Source organism: Furipterus horrens, unplaced genomic scaffold, assembly GCF_987537825.1.
Source record: "Furipterus horrens unplaced genomic scaffold, mFurHor1.1.pri manual_scaffold_21, whole genome shotgun sequence".
In the NCBI taxonomy this organism is placed as follows: domain Eukaryota; kingdom Metazoa; phylum Chordata; class Mammalia; order Chiroptera; family Furipteridae; genus Furipterus; species Furipterus horrens.
Genome location: NW_028327191.1, coordinates 1,503,102 through 1,530,750, shown reverse-complemented (window position 1 = coordinate 1,530,750; position 27,649 = coordinate 1,503,102). Strand labels below are relative to the sequence as shown.

General features: G+C 60.3%; 1 protein-coding gene across 1 annotated transcript in view; it reads left to right on the top strand.

Annotated features, from left to right (window-relative positions):
• The window catches only part of TRAF3 (TNF receptor associated factor 3), a 94,022-nt gene extending 67,940 nt beyond the window's left edge, over positions 1–26,082 (top strand). Inside the window, exons 3-12 of the mRNA XM_090265620.1 lie at positions 3,001–3,260; positions 4,738–4,789; positions 8,144–8,248; positions 8,894–9,061; positions 13,500–13,580; positions 15,770–15,844; positions 17,283–17,375; positions 20,534–20,674; positions 24,137–24,311; positions 25,063–26,082. Of these exons, the coding sequence (XP_090121746.1) occupies positions 3,016–3,260; positions 4,738–4,789; positions 8,144–8,248; positions 8,894–9,061; positions 13,500–13,580; positions 15,770–15,844; positions 17,283–17,375; positions 20,534–20,674; positions 24,137–24,311; positions 25,063–25,634 (1,707 nt within the window). The 5' untranslated portion in view covers positions 3,001–3,015 and the 3' untranslated portion in view covers positions 25,635–26,082. The remainder of the gene's footprint in view (positions 1–3,000; positions 3,261–4,737; positions 4,790–8,143; positions 8,249–8,893; positions 9,062–13,499; positions 13,581–15,769; positions 15,845–17,282; positions 17,376–20,533; positions 20,675–24,136; positions 24,312–25,062) is intronic.
• Positions 26,083–27,649: the final 1,567 nt, after the last annotated feature.

Sequence of the window (27,649 nt, the reverse complement as noted above, 5' to 3'; positions counted from 1 at the left end):
CCACAGCGCTGTGAGGGGTGTGCCCAGGAGAGGTGCCCTCGAAGCCCCCCTGCAGTGAGGTTGCCAGCACTGAGTGCTCACGGCCCCTCCCACCAGCGGTCTCAGCACCCTTGTCTGAAGCCGGGTGAGCACCACTGGAGACTGCACTTCTGCTCCGTTGGTCTGTGTGTCTGTCCTCGTGCCAGTGCCTGGTTGATGTTGTAGTAAGTTTTGAAATCAGTAGGTAAGGCCCTGGCAGGCGCGGCTCAGAGGATTGAGCACCGGCCTGTGAACCAAAGGGTTGCCGGTTCGATGTCCAGTCAGGGCACAGGCCTGGGCTGTGGGCCGGGCCCCAGTTGGGGGCATGTAAGAGGCAACCACACATGGATGTTTCTCTCCCTCTCTCTTCCCCTCTTCCCCTGTCTTTAAAAAAAATAAATAAGATCTGTTTTTAAAAGTGGGCAAAAAGATCTCAATCGACACCTCCCCAGAGATGGCGTACAGATGGCAAATGAGCGTGTGGAAGGGTGGCCGGGGTCATGTGTATCAGAGAATTTCAGGTTAAAACAGCGGTGAGATGCCACTGTACACCTATTAAAATCCAAAGGGCTAGAATCCAAAAAAACTTGGAATTTAAAAAAAAAGAAAGAAAGAAAATCAGTAGGTGTGGATTCTTCAATATGTTCTGTCCATCCTGGGTCTCTGGCATTTCCACGGGAATTTTAGGGTCATGCTGATGTTTCTGTGGAACAGCTCAGGCCGGGGCTGGGTGTGGGGCCTGCAGGGGTCGGACCCACCTTTGCTCACGGTCGTTCCCGGGTGTCTCACGCTTTCCGATGTTATTGTAAGTGGGTTGTTTTCTCCTTTCTTGTCCTGACTCTCCTTTCTTTCTATTGTACTTTTTCCCGTCACCATGCAGTCCCCTTCTGCCCGGTCACCACGCGGCGGTCCGAGCCCGTGAGCCCTTTTTCCTTCTTGCTCAGCCCCTCCACCTCCTCCCCTGCCCTCCGATGGATTGCTTTCTTCATTTCACTTTTGGATTCTTCATTGCTCGTGTATAAAATACCACTGACTGCATACTGACCTGTATCCTGCAGCGTTGCTAAACCAGCCAGCTGGGTTCTGGGTTATTACTTCCTGTGCTCTGTATGACATCCTCTGAAAACAGAAAGTTTTACTTCCTCTCCAGTCTGGGTGCCCAGGATTTCTGTTTCTTGCCCAATTTCCCAGAAGGGGCATCTTGAAGACAAGCCATGAGCCATCTCAGGAGGATGCAGCCTGCGTGTGTCGGGCGTCCCGACCCCAGTGGGCCAGGGGACGTCACTCTGTGCGGCGGGTGCTGTGGGCTCAGCAGAGGGACCCACACAGGGCGTCTGGGGCGGACACTGTACCTAAAGACCCGCCTCACGGGGGAGGCTTCCATTTTCCCAGCACCCCCCCCCCGGGTCATATCATGTCAGGCACATGCAGTTTTAAAATATGTGATGCACACCCCAGCTGGTGTGGTCAGTGCGTTGGCGAGGAGGGGGGGCGGGGCATGCGGGCGCCCGGCCCTCCGTCTCCTCTGCTGGGCGAGGTTGGTGCCACGTGCCCTCCTGCTTAGCCCCGACGAGCGGGTTCTGGTCGACAGGCTTGCGAGCAGAGGCGGGCTGGCCTTCCGAGGGCGTGTTGTGCCCTTCCGCACAGTTGTGTTTAAAGCTAAACCAGGTGGGGCTGCGGCACCGGCTTGGTCGTCTGGTGAACGCTGGGCAGCCGGCCTGTGTCCCTGTCCCTCCCAGGGTGGGAGGCGTTCGTTCGTCCAGCCTCAGCAGGGGGCAGGGGCCGTGTGAGAGCGGGCTCTGCCCAGCCCCGTCCACGCACCCTTGCTCCGCAGGGCCCAGGTGCACGCCACACCCAGCCCTGGCTCCAGAGAGACGGGCGGGCACCGGGGCGAGCCCGCGGGACCTCATGAGCAGAAGGAGTTGTAACGTGGCCGCAGCGGTGGACAGTGGAGAAACACGCGGTGCCCTGGCCGTGCGGCTCGGCTGGTTGGAGTGTCGCTCCGTGAACCAACGGGTCGCTGGTCGGATTCCCAGTCAGGACGCCGCTGGGGGCTGTGGGGGTGGGGGGCAGCTAGTCGCTGTTTCTCTCTCTCCCTTCCTGTCTCTCTAAAATCAATCAGTCAATTCAAAATGTTTTAAAAAGGAGCGCTGGGTAGTTCCGAGAGTTCTGGGGAGTTTGGAAGGAGTGTCCTCTGCGGGTTGCCCAGACACCCACCACGCATCCCAGCGGGCGGGCCGCTCACATGGCTCCTCTGTGGTTTGTGTCTGGGGACGGCTTTCTTTGTCTGATGATGGAGACTTGAGGGTGGGATCCAGCCATCTGCACCCTTGTCACCGTTGGTAGTAGGTGACCCATCCAGCACTGTGTACCCTGCCAGCTCTGTCCCAGGTCAGCCCACGATGGGCACCCCTGCAGCCGTGTGGTGCGCAGTGCAGGGGCCGCTGTCGCAGGGCTGGTGAGGTGAGGGGGCAGGCAGGGGGCACGGCCAGGCCTGTCACGCCCCGGCTCAGCACTGGGGACGCACTCCTGTGGGGTCGAGCCGTGAACCCAGTAGGAGCACAGGGTGCAGACACCCGCAGACAGTCCGTAGGTGCTGTGGTCAGAATGAGAGGCGCCTGCTCTGAGCGCAGGCCCGACTCCAGTGCCACCGCAGTGTGACGGGCCCCTGCGTCTCTGACCTGGACGGTCCCCAGCGGCGAGGTTACTGGGAAATAGAACCAGAGGAGGGTGTTGTTGCTCCAGCCTGACATCAGGATGAGGTGCAGAGCGGGAGTTAGGGCACAGCACGCCGTGTCTGCGTTTCAAAGGACCTTAAACCTCCAACTCAGACCTCCCGTGCTGTGAGCGGGACACGCGTAACGGTGTTGGGGCAGGACGAGCGCGTCTCAGGCGGTGGCTTCCCCGGAGCCGTGGCGGTGGTTCCCCGTGCCGGATGACGGGGCGGCCCTCGGCTAACATACTGTTATTTGTCTCCAGCAGAATTTCTTTCTCAAAATGGAGTCGAGTAAAAAGATGGACCCTTCCGGCTCCCTGCAGACCAACCCGCCACTCAAGCTGCACCCGGACCGCAGCGCCGCGGGGTCCGTGCTCATCCCCGAGCAGGGGGGCTACAAGGAGCGCTTCGTGAAGCCCGTGGAGGACAAGTACAAGTGCGAGAAGTGCCGGCTGGTGCTGTGCAACCCGAAGCAGACCGAGTGCGGGCACCGCTTCTGCGACAGCTGCGTGGCCGCCGTGCTGAGGTGGGCCTGCGGGGGCTTCCCGGGCGCGGCGCCGTCGCGCTCCTCCGTGGGCTTGCCTAGAAAGCCAGCTCCGAAGCAACCCAAATAAACGACTCACGTAGGGAAGCCCACTGGGACCCGTGCCCGAGCGCGTGGGGTCTCTGGACTGCCCAGCCCCCTCCTGGCCTCTCCTCCCCAAGCGCCTCCTCGATAGCCTCCTGCCACCTCCTTGATGGCACCTGCCTCTCTGTCCCTCGTGTCCCCAGCCGTGCCACTGAGCTTTGCTTGAGGAGCTCCGAGTTCCATGGCGGAGGCACAGATGACAGAGGAGTCCTTGCAGTGCGAGGGCCCTGCTGTGCTGGGCGGGGTAGGACGGGGCCCGCAGGATGGACTGGACACACACCTGACCTGAGTTGGGACCCCCTGTCTGCACGCTGACCCAGCAGGTGTGAGCAGGACATGCACCGAGCCTGCGGGGGCCCTGGGCAGCCCGGCGCTGATGTCACTGTGGTCACAGCGGCGGGGGGGCGGGGTCAGCAGAAATGACACTGGCCTGGAAGTGCCTTCCTTCAGCCGCAGGCACTTGCTGGGCCCTGGGGGTGGGGCAGGGCACACCCACACTCTGTCCCCGTGGGGGCACTGGTGCCGGGGAATGTGCCCCCCTCCTCCCGACTCACCGCTGAGCACAGCCGCCGGCCTCCCTGCCCCTCCCCGTCAGCCCCTCTGGGCACTGCAGCTCTGGTCCCAGAGAAGCTGCTGCCCGGCCTGTGCGTAGAGTGACTCCTGTGTGCAGCTCTGGGCACCCGCCGGGGGGCAGGGGGCAGGGGCACGGGGCTGCTTCTCTTCTGGCCCTGTCCCGTCTGCTCCTGCGGGCGCCAGGGCCCCTGCCTCGAGCACAGGCTCCCCGTGAGCGGTGCCGTCTCAGTGAGGGAGCTTGTGCTGTAAACGCGCTCACTTCCTCCCCCGTGGGCCCCTGGCTCTGCTGCCCGCCTGCCAGGTCAGCGGGGCCTGCCCCTTGGCTGCCCGCTCCCTGCGGCCGAGGTGGCCTCCAGGCCCCGAGGGCCAGCGAAGGGCAGCTCAGGCTCCTGTTCTGCGCTTAGGGGCAAGGACGGCGCAGGAGACCAGGGGCTGCTGCTGTCGGTGCCGGGCACAGCCCTCGCCCCACAGTGAGCACGGGCGCGTGGGGAGGCACTGGCCCTCCTGCCCTGGATGCCCGCCCAAAGCACCCACGCATAGCTGGTTTTGGTTTCTGAAATAAAATTTCACTTTTAACTGGAAGGGGCTTTCCAGCCGGGCCCGAACTAGCCGTCTGCCCCACTTCCTTACGGAAAATGACCATCAGGCATGTTTTGCCCCCTTTTCCTGCAGCGTCATGGGTCAGCGCGCACGCCCTGGCTGCTGCGGGCCTCCTGCGGCCGCGTGGCTGACCAGGCAGAGGACTGGCACTGTGTCCGGAGCTGGGACTTCTGCTCTAACGTATCTGTGTGTTTCCCCTCAGCTCCTCGGGCCCCAAATGCACTGCGTGTCAAGAAGGCATCGTTAAAGATAAGGTATTCTTGTGTTGGTTTTTTAATTTAAGGATTTATTTATTCATTTTTAGGGGAGGTAGGGAGGGAGAAAGAGAGGGAGAGAAAGATCCATGTGTGGTTGCCTCTCCCATCATCCCCCTGCCTGGGCACCTGGCCTGTAGCTCTTTGGTTCGCACGCCGGCACTCAACCCACTGAGCCACACCAGCCAGGGCGTGTTCTTGGGTTTTCAGTGGGTTGTTCTGCAGCATGTTTGATGCTGGGTCGTTTGCTCGCAGTGCTTTGGTGCTCCGGTCTCCTCTCAGCGTGGCCAGTGGTATAGCGCGTCATGCTAGGGCATGTGGAATAGGTGTGCCTGGCCGCACAGGGCAGCTCTGCTCTGCAGCAGGCCTTCGCCCCGAGCCTGTGTGCACCTGCCATGGGCATGGCGGCCTCCTGAGAGCCGGGCGGTGCGCAGGCTCGTACGCTGTGGCCCGGCTCCCTGCCGAGTGCAGCCTCTCCAAGTCGGTGCACACGGGAGACGTCAGCCCTCCCTCTCCACGTGACTGTGCGCGCCAGGGAGAACTCACAGGTGTCATGGGGCCACCCTCTCAGGGCGCCGGAGGCCACCCAGGCTGCCCCCGACTCCCCTCCCGTGGCGTCTCTGTGGTCATCCACACACTGCGAGCCCTGCCCGGCATGCTTGGACTTTGAAATGACTCATCAAAGTACTTGAAATATCAATAAAAATCTGTGGTTCCCATGTTCTGATTAATGAACCTAACCGTTTTTTTTAAGTGCAGCTCATTAAATTGTACAGTACGGTTCTCGCGCTGGGGCTTTCCCGTCTGAAGCATTTGGCCACTGGTTACTGGCAGGGCAGCCCGGGCGCAGTGGCCAGGTTACAGGGCGGAACAGGGCGTCTGGTGGAACCTGCTCAGCTCTGTGCAGACGGAACTGGTCAAATGTGCATCTACCTTGTCCTTTTAAGCGTTTATCTGCTTCTCAAGACTTCGGCTGGTGACAGGGAAGGGATTGTTTTTAATAAACACAAGCCTCTCACCTCTTGCCGTTCTTAACGTGGTAGCTACCCTGTCCCCTTGCTAACACGCCTCTAACCAGGTGACTAGAGGAGGCCGAAGCAACGGACTAAATGGGCTTTGTCTCCGTTTCATTCTTCAGCATTATTCCTGTTTTTCAATGGCGTAGACAGCTGATGAAATGCTGCTCGTTCTCCTGAAGAATCCCCCGTGAGATGACTAATACTGCGGGTCCCCGTGGGCACACTGGTCCCTGGGAGACTGAGGTCCGGTCACTGATGACGGGGGCCCTGTGGGACTTTGGGGTCCCCCTCTGCAGCAAGTAACCGGAGCTCTTCTCAGTGCTGAAATTCTGCCCTCTCATGGCTCTGTTGTCAGTCTGTAAAGCTGAACTCAAATGATTTCTGAAATTTTCACACAAAAAGGAGGCTTATTTCTTACTGGTTAAAAATACCTGTTTTGTTGATTTATGTATCCTAATTGATAACTTTTTTTATAAAGTCATGTTTGACCTGGCTGGTATGGCTCAGGGGACTGAGCGCCGGCCTGTGAACCAAGGGGTCTCTGGTTCGATTCCTGGTCAGGGCACAGGCTTGGGTTATGGGCCGGGTCCCCAGGTTGTGGCACGTGAGAGGCAACCACACATGGATGTTTCTCTCCCTCTCTTCCTCCCTCCCTTCCCCTCTCTCTATAAGTAAATAAATAAAATAAAATAAAATACCTGTTATGTTAACTTATGTATCCTAAATTACCTTTTTAAAAACAAGTCCTGTTTGCCCTGACTGATGTGTAGCTCAGTTGGTTGGAACGTCATCCCCTGCACCAAAGTGTTGTGGGTTTGACCCCTGGTCAGGGCGTGTACCTGGGTTTCGGGTTTGACCCCGAGTCAGGACACTGACAGGAGGCAACCAATCGACGCTTTTCTCTCTCCCTTCCTCTCTCAAATCAGAAACGTACTTTTTTTAAAAGTTTTTTAAAATGTAAACAGTCATTTTTTAAAATAAAGGATCAGATTTTACTCCAAATAAGTTTATTTTTATCTCTTAACAGCTGTTGATTCTATTTCTCTGCCAGTGGAGTCGAGAGAGGCATGTGATTTCCCTGTTTTTCCACTTTTACAGTGTTAGCCTGTGGGGGTTTCTTAGAAAGAAATGCCTGCGGGTGAGATGGCAAAGATTGTGTTTTTAGAAGGAGTGAGCATACCTGTTTTCTAAAGGGGAAATAATATTAAAGAAAGAAGGGTTTTCATTTTGAAAGAGAAGCACTTTTATTATTGGGCCAACCTCAGTCTTTATAATATGTATTTAAAAGAGGGTTTGACTTTTTAAAAGATTTTATTTATTTATTTTTAGAGAGAGGGGAAGGGAGAGAAATATCGATGTGCAATAGAAACATCAATCAGTTGCCTCTGCCCTGGCTGGTGTGGCTCAGTGGATTAAGCACCAGCCTGCAAACCTGAAAGGTCGCTGGTTCGATTCCCAGTCAGGGCACAGGCCTGGGTTGTGGGCCCGGTTCCTAGGTGGGGGTTGTGAGAGGCAACACACATTGATGTTTCTCTCCCTCTCTTCCTTCCTCCCTTCTCCTCTCTGAAAGTAAATAAATAAAAAAAATTGTAAATATCCACTGTCTCTTATTACCAAAAAAAAAAAAAAAAATCAGTTGCCTCTTGCACGTGCCGCGACCAAGCCCAAACCCACAACCCAGACATGCCCTAACCAGGAATCGAACAGGTGACCTTCCGCTTTGCAGGACGACGCCCACCACTGAGCCGCACCAGTCAGGACTAAAAAAGGTCTTTTTTAATAGCAGGCTATTTTAGTGAAAAATGAGTTGTAAGTGACTTAATCGGGAGAAGGAACCAAAATAAATGGTTTACAAACCATCTGCGAGATGGAATCTTTTACAGCAGTTTCTCTGGCAAGTGACCCAAAAAGGCACTGAGCAGGTTCTGCCCTTGTCCCTTGCTTGGAGCTGTGCTCCCACGGCCCTGGCTTCTAGAGGCATACGGAGCACTGGTGTGAACTTGGCCGCGGTGTGCCGGCCTTGAGACTGCGTCCCAGTGACGCAGAGTCGGGACGCCCCACGGTGATCTCTGAGCGTCCCTGTCACTTGTGTTTTGATGGCTTATCTAATAAAAGACTGTAGTTAAGCTGTGTTATTTAGATTGTGTCTCTTAGTGTGGGGGCGGCCTCTCCTCACAGACATTAGAAATTAAGGGGCCCCTTCATGCTCTCTGAGGGCCACTTCAGAGATGCTTTCGTGATTTTCTGAAAGCAGTTTTGCATTGTCCAGAGAAGCAGCGTGTGGAGGTTAAGAAATACTAATCCTCTAAAATCACTGTCTTTGTTCCCATTTCAGGTGTTTAAGGATAATTGCTGCAAGAGAGAGATTCTGGCTCTGCAGATCTACTGCAGGAACGAGAGCCGCGGTTGTGCCGAGCAGTTGGCGCTGGGACACCTGCTGGTCAGTACCCAGGCGACACCGTGGCTTTCCCGTCAGACGTGAGCCTCCCTGGTCCGTGCGGTGTGGCACCAGAGACCACGCTGGCATTCAAACACTGCCGAGTGTGAGGGCAGTCACGGCCACCTGGGCACGAAACGCTCTTTTTCTGACGTCGGCAGACCTGCAGCTGGCTTTTAAACAGCCCAGCCAGCCTCGGATAAAGAGAAATCCGCAGGGAGTTTTCACTGGGGAGGCCCAGTCAAACCTCCCTTTTTTTTTTTACCATGAAATTCTGCGTAACTTCTTATGGTTTTTTTTTTGTGTGTTTTTTGGGGGTTTTTTTTGTTTTTGTTTTTGTTTTTGGTTTTTGGTTTTTTTTAGTGTCCCTTTATCCTGAAAGGATATTTGAATTAGAATAAAACAAAGGCCTTAGAAGATAGCCCTTTATTTACCCAGGAAGAGGAGTTGACTGATTATTCAGGGCAATATAGTTGGCGTGGGTGTGAAATTCAATAGCTCCTACTATGTTTGCCACTCTTCTCTGTGAGAAGCTGGTCTGATGGCGACGGGAACCTTTCTGTCGGGTGTGACTGCCTAGGGGCGGCGCGCTGGCATTCCCGACCGGATGTTCTGCCCGTTCCAGACTCCCAGGTGTCTGTCTTACAGGTGCATCTGAAGAACGATTGCCAGTTTGAAGAGCTTCCGTGCGTCCGTGCGGACTGCAAAGAGCGGGTGCTGCGGAAGGACCTGCGTGAGCACGTGGACAAGGCCTGCAAGTACCGCGAGGCCACGTGCAGCCACTGCAAAAGCCAGGTCCCGATGATCACGCTGCAGGTGCGGCATCGCGCGCGGGGTTGGCGGGGGGGGCTGTCTCCGGGCCGGGGGGCACGCCCTCGGACGGGAGTAAAGAGAAGGGCTAGGATGCGGGCGGCAGTCCCCACCTGACTATCTCAGAGTTCAGCTTTGCCTGTCCCTCCTAGTTTTATGTCTGTCATTAACCTCTTCACTGCCTTGGTCGGCCATCACTTGGGGTGCCAAAAAAATGAAGCCTAGTTATTCAGCAACGGTAGACTTTCTCCCGTGTCTCAGGGGACGGCCCCGCTGCTATTAGGCTCTGGGACAACTAGCCCTTCAGGGTAACGGGTCCCGTGGTAGAAGTGCCGGCGTCTCGCAGAGAGATGAGAATTCACCATTTTCTTCGTACCTCGATGGCTTCGGCGAGGCTTAGTGGCATGCATCTGCTGGAGCCGGACCCCTAATCTGTAAACTAGAGGGAGACAGGCGTTGGGGTGGTGGGAGACTTATTTAAAAAATCAGGGGTGTGGTAATTCTCCAGAGGGGTCCCTTTGTTGGGCGAGTATTTGTTAGGTCCTGTCCTGGGACCTGGGGGCTCCATGGTGAAGCTCACCTCCCCGCGGGACGGGACCCCCAACGGGGTGGCAAGCAGCAGACCGCGCCAAGGGAGCCGTGCAGCGGGGCTGGCCTCTGACCCCGTCGGCGACCAAGGAGGGAAGGGCCTCCGGCGGGGGACGTGGTGTGGCCACCCAGGCTCTGGGCTGGGACTGACCTGGCAGGCGGGTTTCAGGACCCGGGAGACCCCGTGCAGTCGCAGCACAAACCCAAGTGGAAGGGGACAGGAGGCGGACCAGAGGGGGGCGGGACTGGGGTGACGTCGTCTGCCTTCCTCGTCCCCTGCCCTGCTCTGGCTGATGGGACCGGCGTGCTAGTACGTGGCCGTCGGACGTGCGCTCGCTTCGTGCGAGAATCGGTTACCTTTATCTGCAGCGTAGCACTCGGCAGTTAACTTTCGCTGGAGGAAGGACTGTGGAGTGTGTCAGGCACCTCGGGCGGCACGGGCGGTGGTCCGGGCGCGGCTGTGAGGAGGCCGGCTTCGCAACAGTGGGGTGCGCGGGCTCACGGGGCAGCGGCGCCTGCTGGGCGTCCGAGCCGGAGCGAGTTGCTCAAGACGCTCGAGACCATTAGCTGCAGTCTGTCCCCTTGGCTTCACCCCCTGGGGACGGAAGCAGTGGCCGCGATGCACACCCCGGAGGAAGGGCCGCTCGCTTAACCTGACGGGTCCCAGAGGCTTCGGTACGCAGGTGGCATTTGACCTCGCCTGGGTCTGCGAGCTCTTGGCCGCAAACGGGGGACAGGTGTGAAATGACAGTTACCCAGTCTGGGGCTGAGTGCGCAAGGGCAGGTCCCTCAAAAGCGTACCACGCTCTCCTGAGGAAACGGAAAACCGTTAGAACGCTGTCGGCTTCCGAGCGCGGGTTAAGGCACACGTCGGTGTGCGGGGCACGCCATTCGAGTCCCCGCTCGCACCCAGGGGCCCCAACGCCAGCAGGGCATCGCACACTCGCGCCCCGGGGCGCCCTGCCCTGGCCTCCCGCCCCGTCGGGGCACGGTTCTTCCAGCTCTGACGCCCCGAGTCTCATCCTCTTGGCCTTCCGTGTCCTTCACAGGGAGCAGCGCCGGCTCAGGCGGCCGAAGGCCCGGCCCTCCCGGGGGGGCCTGCCCTGCCCACGCCTGTGTCACGTCCGGGCGCCCCAGGCTGAGAGGGTGGGGGTTGGGGAAGCCCTGGACCCCCGCTCTGAGGGTTCTCTTCTGTGTTTAAACTGCAGTATCGATGGCCTATCAGCTGGTCGGCAGGTCAGCGTCCTCTTCCGGTTAGTCTAGAAATCATCGAGTAGCGGTCTCGTTGCGCAGCTCTGTCGTTTGTGGGAAGTCAGAGTCTGAGAGGCCTCACTTCAGGGAAAGCGTACGCGCGGGGTGGGAGCGTGCTGAGGCGCAGCCGCTTTGGAAACAGTTTGGCGGGACATTCACGCTCTCAGCTGATCGGCAGCCCCTGTCCTGGTGGGTGAGAGAACCGGTGGCGCGCACGCCCGGAGGGCGGCCACGTGCGCCCAGCCTGGGGGCGGCACACCGTGCGATGCGGCGGGGACAGCTGCGTGGCCGAGCACGCCGCACACCTGTCAGAGGCGAGGACGGGCAGCCGCCCACAGCAGGGGGGTTGGCCCGAGCGCCTGACCCTGGGCCAGGTCACAGAAGACGCGGGTAGAATTCTATTTTGATAAAATTCGAGAACAATCAGAACAAAACAGGATTTTGTTGGACACACGTGTAATGAAACGTTTTGTCTTGAAGCAAAGGGAGCAGAAGCACAGAGTTCGGGTTTGTGGTTAGTGGTCACTCCCGGGGGAGGGGACGGGAGCACACACAGCTGGCGGCTGCCCCGCGGGTCTGCCCCTGCGGTGCTCACCACGGAGTCCTGCTTACGGCTCACACGTGTGTGACATCTGCTCTGCACACCTGTCAACGGGACACTCTACAGACAGGCTAATTCCAGTCGTGGGCAGAGTTCTCACGTTCCACAGACGAACAGGTTTTTATCGGCGCCCCTTTTCCTCTGGCTGCTGTAACAGGGGCCACACGCCGGGGGCTTAAACAGCAGACGTCTCCTCTCACCGTTTGGAGGCTAGAAGCCCCGCCCCCCGGAGACTCCGAGGAGAGCCCTGCTGCACCCTGCGGGCGGCCCTCCTGCCACGTGTCCGTCCCTCTTACAAGGACCCGGTCGTTAGATTAGGACCCACCCTGATCCAGTGCGGCCTCACCTCAGCTAACCTGCAAAGGCCCAGTTTCCAGAGAAGGTCCCATCCTGAGGTTCCCGGTGGACGCGACGGGGAGGGGGCGTCACTGTCCCACCCGCTGAGGCGGGCAGCAGCCGTGGGAAGGCAGGTCGCAGGCAGTATGAGGGCTCACCACTCCGTGTTAGAGCTGCAGGCCACATCTGTCACCTTTCTGATGTCACGTCAGAGACGTGGCCGTTTGATGGGACTGACAAGCACAGGCGCGTGTGTGTGCACACGCATGTGCAGGGTTATAGGAGGCCGGCCGGCAATGTCTGTCAGAGTCCCATTTAAGGTCCCTGTACCTTTGATGCCCTTAGAAGTCTGTCCTTCAGGTGTCCGTGCCCAGGTCTGCAAAGGTGTGTGTGCGGAGACGGGTCGCCTGGTCTGCCCTGCCCGCCCCAGGGCTCAGTCCCCACCCCTGCTTCGTCGGGGCTCCCCTCCTGCCCCCCCACTCCCCCCCAGCGCCCCAGCTGGCCTGGCCTGGGAGTGAAGGTGGGGCAGGGGCGGGCTCGGGGAGCTGGTGCGTTTGCCCCCTGAGCTCTGCAGGCCGAGCTCCTGGGCGGGAGGTCTGGCCGCTCCGGCCTCTTGCAGAGAAGGCGAAGGGGTGGTGTCCCTTGTCCCAGGTTTCTCACTGCCAGAAGAAAGCCCTTCCTGTGGCACCCGAGGACTTGGGATCTGAGCGGCGGCAGACAGGGTGGGAGGCCGGAGCGGGGGCCCTGGGGAGCCTGCCCGGTGGGGGCCTTCTGAGGGGCTCTGAGGGGCCCCGAGCAGTGTGGACGCACCCTTCGGGGCCTCCGGGGCTGGGCCCTGGAGCAGAGCAGCGTGTGCCGTGGGGCGTCTCTGCACTGCAGGCCATGTGCACGTGTGGGGCCGAGGGACCCAAACCCACGCCGAAGGAAGTGGAGCGAGGGGCCTGGCTCGCTCCTCAGCGGAGAGGCGTGGCCCTGCTCACTGGCGGGGGCCGCCCTCGTCCTTGTCCTTGGTCCCCACGCCTGCCGGTTAGATCAAGATGCTCGGCCAGGCTGCCCCGCCTGACTGGAGGCCAGAGGGAATCTGAAGCAGGTCGGGGCGGGGAGGGTCCCCGGGGCCCCCCCCCCCCCCAGGTGCCTGGTTGAGCACACAGGCCCCCTGCAGCTCGTCACCTGCTGGTGCTCGGCCCGCACTTCGCCCGCGGACAGCGTGGCTCCGAGTCTGACAGTCCCCGTGAGTGGCTGAGGCAGAATTGGCCGCGTTTTCCACGCACTGAAGATAATCCCAGCGAGGTTTTCAGGCAGTGATTTCAGCGCGCAGGAGGTCTCACTGCTGCGGGTGCCGGGGAAGCAGCATTCCTCGGCCCCAAGCCGAGAGGCCAGCGAAGCCCGCCCGCCCCGCCAGCGCCGCTGGCCCGGCTGGTCTCGGGCCGCTGCTGCTCAGGACGCTGCTCCCTCAGGGCGACCCCTCGCCAGGCCCGCGCCGTCTTCTGCGACGCTGCCTTGGGCTTTGCGCGCAGACATTTTCAGTGTAAGGGCCCGTCGGGTGCTGTGGCAGCACCCTGAGTCCGGAGCCGCAGCAGCGAGCGGGCGCGTCCTTTGGGTCCACGTGGGGACGCTGGTGGGGCCTGTGTGTCTCAAACTTGACGACACTTTCCTTTTCTCCTGCAGAAACACGAAGACACCGACTGTCCCTGCGTGGTGGTGTCCTGCCCTCACAAGTGCAGAGTCCAGACCCTCCTGAGGAGCGAGGTGAGGGTGTGGCGGGGCCCGGCGCGAGCTGGGGGCGTCGTCGGGGCCAGCCAGCCTCAGGGGCCACCGCTCCCCCAGCGTGGCTGCGGCCCGAGGTCTCCGCAGACCTTGTGCTGGTCTCGGGAGTCAGAGATTGAAGCCGCAGGCAGTGAAAAGCTGCAACGTGGTTAATACAACACAGGAATGACTGTGAGATTATCTCAGAGTAGCTTGGGGGTGCAGGCCCCGCCCCTGTCCCCTGTCCCCTGTCCCTCAGGCAGGTGGATTTTGTGTGAACCTCACCTGACCAGGACGGATCCAGGTGGAAGCATTTCAGGGGTTCTCCCTGTTCTCACACCCAGCCCGCACTGGGGGCCCCTTCGCTGTGCCGCCTGGGGCTCTCTGGGGTCCCTGTGTCACTTCAGGCCCAGGCGCTCTGGTCTGAGGGGCCTGCTCCCCGCAGCCTTCTCAGCAGCCTAGAACTTCACCCCTGGGTATGGGGTCAGTCTCACGTCCCCACGGGGCGAGGACACGGGGCGCAGGGCGGACCCCCAGAGCCACTGTCACTTGAGGAGCATCCTCGCACAAGCTGACTGCTGGCTCTTGCTGAGTCCCTGGTCCCTGGACGTGCCACTGGGAGTGGCGGGAAGGGAAGCGCATGTCCATTATTCCACGGCTGGAAAGTCCCCCCGTTCAAATGGACGGAGGACGAGTCTGTATTGTTGAAATGATTTTTGGGGTTTTACACACTTTCCTAGATTTTTACTCAGGGCTTTCTGAATTAGGGACAGAAGCTGCCTCCATTTTGCCTGTAAATTCTGCAAGGCTTTGAGGTCATGATGATAAAGCCAGTTTAGGAAAAAGCGTGAGCTTATAGCAGCACATGGGAAATAGCACCAGCCTCACTCTGTCCCTGGCTCTGACGCCGTGGGGGCTGCCCGGGCGCACGTCTGGGCTCCAGGCAGTGGCCGTGTGCTGTGCGATTTTAAGTTGACGCCGCCACACGTGCCGTCTCAGGCCGCGTCCCTGTGCCGGCCCCCTGAGCTGTGCCTTCTGAGAGCCCCCTCTAGGGGTGGGCCTGCACTGCCAGGCTGGGTTCAGAGGGACAGCGGTGTGTCAGCCGCTCCGTCCGTACCCACGACGGCCCGAACTCGGACCTCCCACAGAGGCGGGCCTTGGCCGCGGTCGGGGGCGTCCCTCAGACCACACCCTGGCACTGGCCACCTCTGCAGCGGTTGCAACGGGGTGACAGAGCAGCCCTCTGGTCCCCTCTCCTCTCTGCCCAAAAGCAGAGGCCATCTTTGTCCTGCAGACCGCGGGGGAGTTGCAGAGCCAATGCACCCGCCCGAGGGACACCCGCGGGCCCTGGCACCTGGGCAGACACGTCCCACGCCCGCTTTCCTGATTCAGGGTCCAATTGTGCCTGTGAGGTCTGCCCCAGAGCCCCCGATGAGGATTTATTTCTTCAATAAAAGGAGAAACTCTCCTTGAATTTCTGTGTCTTCATGGCGCAGGCATCTCGCGCCCCCTCCCTGGGGGCACGTCCCAGTGGTTTGCACCTGAGGCGAGGCTGACGTGTGCGCAGCACCCACATGGGTGGCCCTCGCCCACTCCCCCCCAGTTTCCTCCCATCGTTCGAGGGGGCAGTATGAAGGTGCTGGCCGTGGAGTGGCCGCAGCGGCCTTGGAGAGCCCCACCACCGTACGGCCAGCAGCGAGGAAGCCCCTTAGGATAAGGAGACGCACCCCATTACCCTGAGGACTGAGCGTGTGGCTTGCTGTGCACGCTTGCTTTGGGAATATATTTATTTTCGTGTACGTGTGTGAGGTGTGTGGCCAGCTGCACCCAGAATGCTTTCTTTCGTGTGTGTTCCACGCAGTTTTGTTTAGAGTCTTTAAATGTGCGTTCAGTTTACATTCTTTTTTTAATTCTGGCGCTGCAGACGGCATGTCCCGTGTTGAACAGTTCTAAAGAAAATGCGAGTTTGAGCGCTGTTACAGTGACTGTATTTCTGTATATTGGTGTATATCCGTGTATGCACGTGACGACCCGTGAGCCGGCTGCCGAGGAGTCCGGAAGCAGACGGCGCGGGCCCCGTGGCCGGAAGCGCCGTCCTGGTGGTGCCGCCCGGTGCGCTCTGTGCCTTTGACATGTTTGAACATTCTCACGCGAACGTTCGTGCCACAACTCACGTCTCTTTCCCGTTGCAGTTGAGTGCGCACTTGTCAGAGTGTGTCAATGCCCCCAGCACCTGTAGTTTTAAGCGCTATGGCTGCGTTTTTCAGGTCAGTATCCAACATCTGTCCTTCTCCGTCACTGACGTTCTGCCTTGAGAGAAAGTTATTGCGTTCACCTTAGATGGGCCAGTGCAGGACGTTAGCCTTGACCATGGGACCGTGTCTCCCCGCAGCTGCGCGGCTGAGAAAGCCACGTGCGGCAGACGAGGCGCTCGCCTTCCACGCGGGGTGACGCGAGGCCAGGCAGACCCCGGAGCCGGGAGGAAGGCCAGAGTCCCCTAGTGCGCGGGGCGTCCGGGTCTGCCGGGGGCGGGGTTCCCAGGCAGACAGCGGTGGGGGCGCCCGCGGGAGCGGAGCGTGGTGCGTACCCGGCCGGGCGTGGCGTTAGCGGCGTGTGCATCGGTGCGCAGCTATAAGGGTCACACACACGTGTGTCCGCTCGCGCTGTGCACACAGGCCACACCTCCCGGCAGAACCGTGTCGCAGGGACACCTTCTCCTGGCCACACCTGAGTATTTTTTTAAACACATCTGAGGTTGCTAGTGAATCTGAACTGTTTTTATTGAAATGCATATCTTAATCTTTAAAACTATGAAAAGACAATACGTATCACTACCAAAGGATTTTACATGTGACTGTTTGAATCGACATAAGAGCTCGTCATGAAGCCAGCGCGGGGACGCTGGCGTCCTAGTCTGTCCTTAGAGAGCGCAGGCTGGAGCCCGAGGACGACTCGCCCGTCTCTGCAGGAGACAGGCCTCCCCACCGTGTGTGTCCGTGGTGCTGTCCGTTCTGTGTGTGTGTATGTATATGTTGACATAACAGCAACCCTTATCTCAACATATATATATATGAACAGTCTCTGTACAGAGTATATGTTTTGGAGATCATTAAAATGCTTCCTGTGGCCTCTTAATTTTCCAATATCAAAACAAATCCTACTGTCATATCAGTTATTTCCTTAAACACGTGAAGTACACCTTCCCGTGCTCGTGACCCACGACAATGGTCTGCATCTTCTGTACTCTGTAGATTGTGTATGTTTTGTACGTAACTTCCTGAGGGTCCTCAGAGCAGTGACGAACAGCCCCTTTCCTGACCCCGTGGGTTTCACTAAGGAGCCAACATTTCGGTTAAATTAGAACCCTAGTCTGAGCGCACGTCCGGCAGGTTAGTGCACCGGTGTCCAGCTGTAGCTGAGGGGGATGAACATTTCCCGTTTATGTTTTTAATGAAAAAGTCCCTAAAGGAACAGAAAGCGTGTGTCCGAAATTTAATTCCTCAACGAAGCGGGTGTGCACGCAGCTGAGAGGGCGCGGGAGGAGGGTGCGGGGCCCCGCGCAGCAGCTGCCTCTGGCCGCAGGCACGGCCCGCATCAGGCCCGGGGTCCCCGCTTCGGGGCAGCGCTGGGCTTGGGGCGCCGGTGCGGCGTCCTGTGTGCTCGGGGACGAGGCCGGCTTCACGCTCTGCACCCTTGTTCCCGCAGGGGACGAACCAGCAGATCAAGGCCCACGAGGCCAGCTCGGCCGTGCAGCATGTCAACCTGCTCAAGGAGTGGAGCAACTCCCTGGAGAAAAAGGTACGGCCACCCGCCCGCGCCTACCGGCTGCGGCCCGCGCCCTGCGGCGCTGTAAGGAAGGACACCTTCCGTGGGGTTGCGAGTGGTCGGGGCGTCAGAGGAGCAGCGTCGCGCAGCGGTCAGGAAGGTCGGCCCTCCGTGCGTGATCTTGCCCTCAGAGTGAGGGTGTTTGTGTTCGTTCTGCTTTCCCCTTGCCAGTCGGTGTGCCCTGCTCTCTCAGAGAACTCACTGGCGGGTGTCTCAGCGCTGCTCTGGAACGCGGGCTGGGAGGCGTCCAGACCTCCCCTCTCCCGCCGAGGAAGCCGCACCGGATGCCCGGCGTTCCTTCCGCCTGGGCCAGGGCTGCAGCGCGTGGGGCGGCCAAGGTCCAGTGGCCACACAGCCCGCACCCTCGCTCTTGACTCTCGCAGAGAAAGTGCCGGCCCCGGACAGGAAGGGCGCCGTGCTAGATGCTTAGGGAGGACGTCTGCCCGACCCCGCTGCTCCGCTGACTTCCCGGCTGGCACTGGGAGCTGGGGCGCCGAGCAGATCCCCTTCCCAGGCAGGCTCCTCCACCCGGTTCGAGGGGCGCCACCCTGCCAGGGAGAAGGGCAAAAGCTCTGAGGGCGGGGAGGGCAGCTGCTCAGGGGCCTGCACGGGGCACGGCGGCCGGACGTGGCCTGGCGACCACCTGAGCGTCTTGTTTTGTGTGGAGTTAGAGCCAGGAGATTTAAAACACGCATGTAGTTGAGAGGGCCTGAAATTTTAAGTCACAGTATTTTATTAAAGTGGAAGTGGAGTTGTGTTTAGTACGACCGCCCGCACATGCGGAGAGAAAGCTGTCCGTCCGCCGTGAAGCAGGCGCTGCCAGTGTCCCTGGGGCGTCCCGTCAGCACGGGGTCTGCTCTGGGGCCACGATGGGCTTCCTGAGGACCTGCTTTTTCAGACTCTGTATTCTGTTTTTGCCTTCTAAAAAACTGTAGACGGAGATCTCAGGGCTCTTGTCTACGACAGATATTGCTTCGCATTCATTCAAAGGGGCCTTTCTCTCATTCACACGAGTTGGTCTGCTCAGCTGCACTTGTGACCTAAGAGTCCAGTGGCCTGAAGGGGTGGCTGTCCGGCACCTCTGCCGTGGAAGGTGATGTCCCCAGGCAGCTCCTGGGCTGAGACCCTGAGGGCACCTCGCGGTCCTGCCCTCAGCACGTGCTCCCCCCACGTGGGCACAGCCGCCCTCACAGCAAAGAGCCTCCTCCCTGGGGACGGACGCACCCATGCAGCTGCGCACACGGCCCACAGCGGCCTCGCCACGTGGCTGTCACTCCCAGAGCCTGCGGGGCGAGGGGTGCTGCCTGCAGCCTGGAGGCACTGTTCTTCTGGGTGCTGCTCAGCGATCACTCCCCCACGTCTGTCACCCAAACGGGCCCGATCCAGCCCCAGCCCCAGCCCCCGTGGCCACGCCAGCTGAGCCGCGGCTCCACGCAGGCCCGTCTGTGTCCGGCCTCTTCCCTGGGCCCGGAGCGGAGGCTGCCAAAGTGGAGACCCTTGTATTTCCCTAGAGAGGGTTTCCTTTCTCAGCACAGGCCACGCAGCTGGAGGCTCGGGTGGTTTTGTTCACCTGAGACAGGAAATAGAATGAGTGGGTTGGTTCAGAGAGACCAGCCACCACATTTACGGTCAAACTATAGAACAATTGTCTGTAAGGTTTGGACTTAGAAATGCCCTTCCTCACCTGCCATTTGAGGCATGAGTCAGGAGCACAGAGCACAGGCTGCAAGGGGGCCAGGCCCGTTCACCTGCCCTGGGGATGTCACCCAGCGCGGCACGGGGACCCTGCCAGGCCGCCTCTCCTGCGCGGGACAGCATTGGGTTCTTGGAATAAACATGTAGATAATTAAAAATGGGTTTGCGTCAGGAACAAGGAAGTGAGTCTGCGGGGGCCAGTGGATGTCCTCCAGGGTAGGCGCTCCTGACCACCCTCAAGCCGCTCGGTTTGTTGGAGACGTGACTGAGGCTTTTGCCTGAAGGCTGGTGCGCGTGTGGTGTCTCTGAGAACAGTCGGGGCCTTTGTCCACTGTGACGGACGGGGGTGGGTGAGCCGCAACCTCGGCCAGGTGGAGGTGGCCCTGTGAGGCTGCGTGTCCCCGTCTGCACTGGGCACACGCCACGTGTAGGCCGCGTGGGCTTGGTGACATCCTGTTTTAGGGAGGAGCGGCCGGGGGTGCTGCGTGAAAGCCCGGGACGCACTGCGAGCTCCGTACGCCCCTGTCCCTGCGGCCTGTCCTGGAGCGAATGCCAGAGCAGCCAGAGCCAGGAAGGGTGTCATCTTCCGCAGCTGAACCTTCAAAGGGACGCTGTCAGGGGCCAGGTCTCGCCACTCCTGTGTTTGTCCTGCGAGGATGTGGGGCCACCACCTCAGTGACAGCACCTCGATCCTCAGGGGCTGATGACATTCCGATCCATCACAAGTGCGCTGTGATGTCCAGGGTGGCAGCTGCACCCACACTCGGGCTGGGAGTGGAAAAGGCCTTTCCGGGGCCGAGGGCCCCCAACTCCTCACCCGGGCTAGAGGCCCGTTGTTGGCTCTCAGCAGCTATCAGGAGCTAATTGTTTCTCTGAAAGGGATTCTGAGCAAGTCAGAGGGGGCTTGGCCTGGCGAGGCTGCGGGGGAGCGGGCACCTCATCTTCTTTTCTCACCGGGCTTCCGCGCTGTCAGGAGAGCATCCCAGTGCAGGGCGCGGCCTGGCAGCGGGTGTGAGGCGCTTTCGTGGCTGGTGGCTGGCCTTTTTTTAAAAGCAAAATAGACTAAAACAGGGACCACCAGGGTACGTCGTAGGTGGCGAGGACCAGCGTGGCTTTGTGACGCCTGCTTCTCGGGGGCGCACTCACTGCATGGCGGGGGCGTCCTGCGAGATGCGTTTCCTGGCCCCGGTTTGAAAGCCTCTCTGGCAGGAAGTGTATCAACTACCAACAAAAACTTCAGGGAGATGCTGAGCGAGCAGCGTGGGGGGTTCCCGGTCCCTTCCAGGACTTCCGTTCCCTGGAACTCCTTCCAGTGAGCTGGAAGGCCTGTGTTGTGGAAACTTAATTGCTGTCGTAATTGTTATTAATTAACGTTTTGTTATTCATTAATATTAGAACCACACTTTGCTTGCTTCATTGAAGAATTCCTTTCTCAGGTTTCCTTGCTACAGAATGAAAGTGTGGAAAAAAACAAGAGCATACAAAGTTTGCACAACCAGATCTGCAGCTTTGAGATCGAAATTGAGAGACAAAAGGAAATGCTCCGAAATAACGAGTCCAAAATACTTCATTTACAGGTAAGAGGCTGAAGGGCAGGAGCCTGGCTGTGTCCCCCCTAGAGGGGCATCCCAGGGCGGAGTTTCAGCTGCCGCCGCCTCGTCTTTGGCTGAGGGCAGACCCCCTTCCCCGCTCTGTGCCTAGGGGTCCCTATTGGTGCCATGAGACTCAAAGCCCATGATTTTAAAATCAGCAGTTTTTATTGTTACCTCTGATTTCACCGGGGTCATGAGCAGGCACAGGTAAAGCTTCACTTCCTAACCTGAGGGGCAGCCAAATGATCTTGTCCTGAATTGCCCAGTGATTTGTGTGCCCGCTCACGTGACCCCACCACCGATCGAGGGCAGCTCCAACGCGCCGCCCATCGCTGCTCCGGCCGCCGGGCCTGGTGAGGACGGGGCTCCTCGTCCCTCCTGCGGGCTGGGCGGCGCGTTGCCTTTGCAGCTCCGGTCCCTGCATCTGTCAGAGTAACCCTAGCACGTGGCCACAACGGGCGACCAGGGCCTGTCCGTGTGGTGTGTGCCCTCGCGTGTCTGGGAGAGGTCTGCGTGCTCGCTCCCGGAGCCTGAGAGGGCCTCTGCTCCCGCGTGCACCCCGGAGACCGGGGACCGCGTGGGGATTTAGTAAATGTTCATTTGTGTCCGAGCGTGTGGCTGTCCGGAGATGAGGAAGAACACGGTGAAATGTTAGACTGTGTTTGGTAAAGAGGCAAGTTCTCAGTGGAAATAACCCACGAAGCAGAGCAGCACGTAGAACGCCAGCGAGCCTCCCGGGGCAGCTCCCGGCGCGGTGCCCGGCGCGGTCGGGGCTGCGGAGGGGCTGCACCTGGCCCGGGGCGCGGGCAAGGCCGAGGGAGTGGCGGCTCGTCACAGACACCAGCAGCGGGGGAGGGGTGGGCAGAGGGCTCACGCGTGAGGAGAGGTCAGGACCCGGCGCAGCGGTCACGGCCGTGCTCCTCTGAACTTCCAGGGCTTTCTGGGCTCTCCCTCCGCTGCCGAGTCACCCCACGGGGGTGGTTTGTGCCGGAAACCTTCTGTGACTGAGGAAGCCCATGCGATTGAAGAAAAGAGGGCGCCAAGCTGGGCACAAGCGCAGAGAAGTGCCAGCAGCCGCCCTCGTCAGCGCCCCAGGCCTCATACTGGGAGGGCTCGCTGTGCCCTTCTCCCGAGGGAGGACCCCACTGGGGGCCGGGGTGGATTTGAAGACGGGGCACCACCTGGACCGGAGGCCCAACTCGTGACACCGTGATGTGCAGCCCCTGGAGGTCCCCGCAGAATCGCAGCCTGCGAGGAGTCCGTTCCCCTCTGAGCCCCGCACCAGGCTGCGAGGGGGGAGGTGCGGGACTGTCTTCCGGTGAACGTCAGTCTGTCTGGAACCCCGTGGGCCGCACCCGGCGGGCACGGCTGGAAGTGAGCCCGGCCGAGCCTGGCTTGGATGGCCCGTCGCTGTGGCGCGCCCTGTCTGAGGGTCCTGTCCGCGCGGACCCTAGCCTGGCCCCAGCACTGCCTCACTGGGACACCGTGTGGCTTCCAGGGCCCCCAGCACAGGTGACGGCGGGGGACAGGAAGCACGTGCGTGCGACCGCGGCGGGCGCTCGGAAGGCGGGCTTGCGTGCGGGGGACTCACAGGGGGCACGTGCGCCTGCCCCTCGGCTCCGGGATTAGCGTCCGTCTGGTGAAGCCCCACACCCGCGCTTCGGGGGGGCTCTGGTGGGAACGCGGGGTGCGGCTCCTCAGGGAAGGGGCACCTTCGCTGCGTTTTGCAGAAAGAGCTCAATTTGGACGGGCTTCTGCTTTGGAATGGTGCCGTTGATACAAATGAAAAGTCATTTAAAAACAGCAGTTTCCCTTGCCCTGTGGAGCTCCTTCTGAGTAACGTGGCTGAGCCTTGCCCGCACGCGCGTGCGTGGGCCCCGCTGCTCTGCGCCGCGTGCCGGCCCACGCTCCCGGGCTGCGTCGGGCCTGGCTATCGGGGAAGCTCTGCTGTTCAGACCCCACAGCTCTGTTCTTGAGGGGACTGCGTGCCTGCAGGCCACCATCCCGCAGCGTCGCCCGTGTGGGACAGAGGCAGCTCAGCGTCCTCCCTCTTTACCTGGGGCGTGAGGCCCAGGGGGACAGGTGGCTGCGTGGGGCTCCCTCCTCGGTCCCCGGGGGCCCAGAGCAGCCCCCCTCAGCTGCCCCTCGTCACCGCGGGCCCCAGCCACGTCCCGTCCCCCTCACCGGTGCCCACGGCAGCCCAGCTGACACAGTCTCGGTGGGGAGAGGACGTGGCCGCTGCTACAGGCACCCGTTAGAGGTGCCTCGCGCGTCTGGATGCTCGTTAACGGGAGTAGTGCCGTGCCCGGGAAGCGGACCTGGGCGGCTACTGAAATGGCCTCCAGCCACGTGCGTGTAAAAGGAAGGCAAAAGGACGTCCGCATGGGAGGTGGTCTTTATCGGAGGAACGTTTACTTTCTAAATGTTAGCGAACATCAGGCTTTCCCGGAGAGAAGAGGAAGGGTGGCACTACTTCTACCCCAGGAAAGTAACCCACGCCTGCACCGCGGTGGCGCCTTCGCGGTTAGCAAGAGCCAGCAAAGGTGCCGAAACCTGAATGTTTAAAAATACGCTTCCAAAAGGAGAAATGAACCGGGCCCCCCCACACACAGCCTCACAGGGCTGCCTGCTCGGCCCCCAGGAGCATTATTTCAGAAATGCAAAGTCTGAGACGGGAAGGCCCTTTAGGCCCCGGCTTGGTCCCCGCGGCGGCCCGGCGGCCGCCCCAGCCAGAACACGGGCCCCGCCCCTCCGGTCCCTGTGAGGCATGTCAGTGGGCTGTGCATTTCTGGGAAGAAAGGTTTTCTGAGTCATTTAAATTGGAGCAGCAGAAAGTCAGGCCTCACCCTCACCAGCACGTGTGGACCAGCAGGGCGGCGCTCCTGTGGCCTGGCAGGCGGGCACCAAGCCAGGAGCTGTGGGGGAAGCCAGCTGCCCCCGGGCCTGGCCCTTGGCGTCACTGGGGTCTGAGGACCCAGCAGCCACCGTGAGCTCAGGCCTCTGGAGCAGGTGCAGGGACCCAGGCGGGCTCTGGGGCTACAGAGACAGGGCGGCCGCTCCAGCCCTTGGCCAGGTGGCCATGTGGGAGCCCACCTTGTTGGGCCCCTGCCGATGGCTCGAACCCGCAGGGACATAGGCCTTCCGTCAGCGCTGACGGGCATCCCTCCAGCGTCCTGAACTTGAGATGAGGACAGAGCGACGTGGGGCCCCCTGCCCTGCAGTTGTGGGGGAGGCCCCCTGCCCTGGCCCCTCCTCGGGGAAGTAGGACCCTCGTCACCTCTGTGCCCTGAGATCAGCGAGGTGTCAGATGGGATACCTTCAGGGCCGCGGGCCGGGCCCCGGGCTGGCCCCTCTGTCCCCGTTGGCTGGTCTGATGGTGACTGACTGCTCCTTGTTTTCTGTGAGTTCTGACTGTGTTTTGCCTTTTTGATGCTTTTGATTTGGAAGCGCGTGATAGACAGCCAAGCAGAGAAGCTGAAGGAGCTGGACAAGGAGATCCGCCCCTTCCGGCAGAACTGGGAGGAAGCGGACAGCATGAAGAGCAGCGTGGAGTCCCTCCAGAACCGCGTGGCCGAGCTGGAGAGCGTGGATAAGAGCTCAGGGCAGGCGGCCCGGAACACAGGTGAGGGCCGGGACGAGTCTGGGAGGGCTCTGGGACAGGTGACACATGTCCTGGACTACTCTTGGGACCCCAGGGAAGTGCCGGGGCTTGAATTCGTGGGGCACGCGGTCTGTTTGGCCCCTGGTGCCTCGGGGCAGGACTTCCTGGTCACAGGAGAAGCATGTGCCTGGGCTGGCGGTCGTCCTGCCTCTGGTCCCACTTAGACTTGTCGCCTCTGTGCGAGGCCAGCACAGTGGACGGTGGGCATGGGGCAGGGCCTGCTGGTTGGGGGTTCACAAGGTCCCAGGGCCTGGATGATGACAAGCAGGTGAGGCGAGGGCCCCGCCAGCTCAGCCACGTGTCTGGTACCCGGGAGTGTCTGCGGCCCGCGCCCCGGGGGCTGCACGAATACGCAGCGTATTCACACGGAAGGAGCAGCGGTAACGAGGGGTGTGTGGGGTTGGGTTCAGCAGCCGAGGGCCTGGAGTGGGGACAGGCACAGCTGACACTCAGGGGACAGGAGCCCCGAGCCTTGGGCTCCCTCCAGACCCTGTGGTGAGGGACCCCAGGGACATCTCAGCAGGCTGTGGCAGTGGGCGCCGGGGGCCCACGCGGGACGGGGTCTGAGGCCCACGTCAGGACGTCTGCGTGGCATTTGCCCTCTGCCAGCCAAGAGCCTCGGTGGCCGCTGGTGTTCCGTCTGCAGGCCAGAGGAGGGGGGCTTCCCCAGCTTCGGGCCCCCGCTGACGCGCTCGCCGGCCTCTGCCCCCAGGCCTGCTGGAGTCCCAGCTGAGCCGGCACGACCAGATGCTCAGCGTGCACGACATCCGTCTGGCCGACATGGACCTGCGCTTCCAGGTGCTGGAGACGGCCAGCTACAACGGCGTGCTGATCTGGAAGATCCGCGACTACAAGCGGCGGAAGCAGGAGGCCGTCATGGGGAAGACGCTGTCCCTGTACAGCCAGCCCTTCTACACCGGCTACTTCGGCTACAAGATGTGCGCCCGCGTCTACCTGAACGGGGACGGCATGGGGAAGGGGACGCACCTGTCGCTCTTCTTCGTCATCATGCGCGGTGAGTATGACGCGCTGCTTCCGTGGCCCTTCAAGCAGAAGGTGACGCTCATGCTGATGGACCAGGGGTCATCTCGGCGCCACCTGGGGGACGCGTTCAAGCCCGACCCCAACAGCAGCAGCTTCAAGAAGCCCACCGGGGAGATGAACATCGCCTCCGGCTGCCCGGTCTTCGTGGCGCAGACTGTGCTGGAGAATGGGACGTACATTAAAGACGACACCATCTTTATTAAGGTCATAGTGGATACTTCGGACCTGCCCGACCCCTGACGGCCGCCGGGGAGGCAGATCGAGCAGCAGGCAACTCCTCTGGGGGGTTTGAACCGCTGTCTCCACCGAGGTCCTCGCACTCAGAAAAGGACCCGCGGGACGGAGGAAGCGGCAGAAGGCGGCCGCGGGCCGGCGGGAGGAGCCGCGCGGGAGGACGTTTTCTATAGACTAGCGACGCTTCACTGGAGAACTATTTATCCTTCGGCGCAAGAAATACTGCTGCCAGAGAAGGATTTCATTGTCATTTTTAAAGACCTAGTTAAATAAGGTGGGAAACATATCTGCTGAACAGAGGGGCATCTGGACACCCACAACCGCCCACACGCGCGCCTGGGGCAGCTGGGCATGTCGGCATGTTGAGTAGAAGAAGAATCTGTGAAATAATCGGTTCGTTCTAAAATTCAAGAGTGCAGTCTCGTTTCAAATATAGCATACTGTCTATTTTTAAGGCCTCACCTGGTCTGTTTTAATAATTTGTCTGTCAGAAGACCCTGAAGTACACCTCGGTCTTTTCTGAAAGTCTCTAAATTCAGAGTCATTTTTTAATTTAAAGTTCTAAGATAATTGTTACTGCAGACATTTTATTTTAAAACGGTAATAGACTATATTTCTTGGAAGAAAATGTAAAATATCAAACGCTGGTTATCACTTGTGATAGGAAAGAGAATATTCAATCTGTTGTTATTTCTCGTTAGAAATGTAAACCCTCTAATACCTGTCGTAGTTAATGACACTACTTCAAAATTGTTACGGAAGGAAAACTGCTCATGGATGCTGTGCATCATTTTCAGATTTATAATTGTTTTCACCCTAAAATAGGGCATTAGTTGAACTTTGGAGTTCTAAACAAAATCCTGTAGGTTTTTAAAATTGTGCCCCATGTGTTCTGACACGGTCTTGACCGCTGACAGCGGCGACCCTCAGCGTCCAGTGTCCGGGGTGGGCAGGCGGCCACAGCGGGCGGTCCTCCATCCTGTCGCGTTGCTGCATTCTGTTCGCGAAGTCTTTGCTTAGACGGTGGCATATGGTACCCGTGCCTTAGGCGTGCATGCCGCTTCCCCCAGCTTTGCATTCTCCGCATCCCAGGGAGCGACCGTGTAGCCAGACTTCTCTCTCGACCACTAGACCTGTCTCACGGGCCCCCAGGCAGCTGCGCACCTGCTGGGGGGCAGCCAGGCTCCACCGGGGCTTCTGGGGTCCCCTGCTTAACCATCACAGATTTCAAGTCTCTAGGCCCCCCATGGTGAGCCGCCGGGTCAGGCGCGGGCGTGGGCCCACTCCAGCAGAACCCTCGAGCATTCCAGAGACCGCCGCTCTGGGGGCCTGCCCGGGCTGAGCGCCGGGCCTCCGGGACCACCGCCCTTGGGAAGGGCGGCCTCGGGGTCCGTGGGCCCAGCCCCCGCCCGCCCCGCCGGCCTCTCCTCCACTCACTGTTTACCTTCTCTCAATGGTCCAACTGTGATCAGCAGCCGAGGCCGGCCTCCCGTGCCGCTGCCGTGCGCCGCGCCGCCTGGTGCTCTGACCACTGACGGGTGCTACACGCGACGGGTGCTTTTAGGCACAGCCAGTGCGCGGCCGACCGCATCTGTGCCATTCATCCAAAGGCCGCGCCCACACCGGCCGCCGGGCCGCGCACTCAGACTGCCTGCCCGCCCCTGGGCTCCCCAGAGCTGCGTGCGGACGGACGGCTGGGCTGGTGCCCGGGGCCCACCGTGTCTCTGGTGCTGCCGTCTGCCCCGGGCGTGCCTTCGCCCCAGTGCCTGCTGGAAGCGCACTCCTCGCACTGTCCCCGGGCTTCCATCGCGGCCTCCCGGTCCCGAGCCCCCGCCAAGCCCTGGGCGGCCCCAGGGCTCAGCGGCTCGTTTCCTCTCCTGTCTCCACCCTGAGGATGGCTGTGAAGGCGAACCGGTGTCATCAGTGCAGAGGGGCGCGTCCCCGCTTCCTGCACGTGCCGTGAGACTGCTGCTCCCTCAAAGGTGTCCCCGACCTCCAGGCCTCGCCCTGGTCCTGCCCTG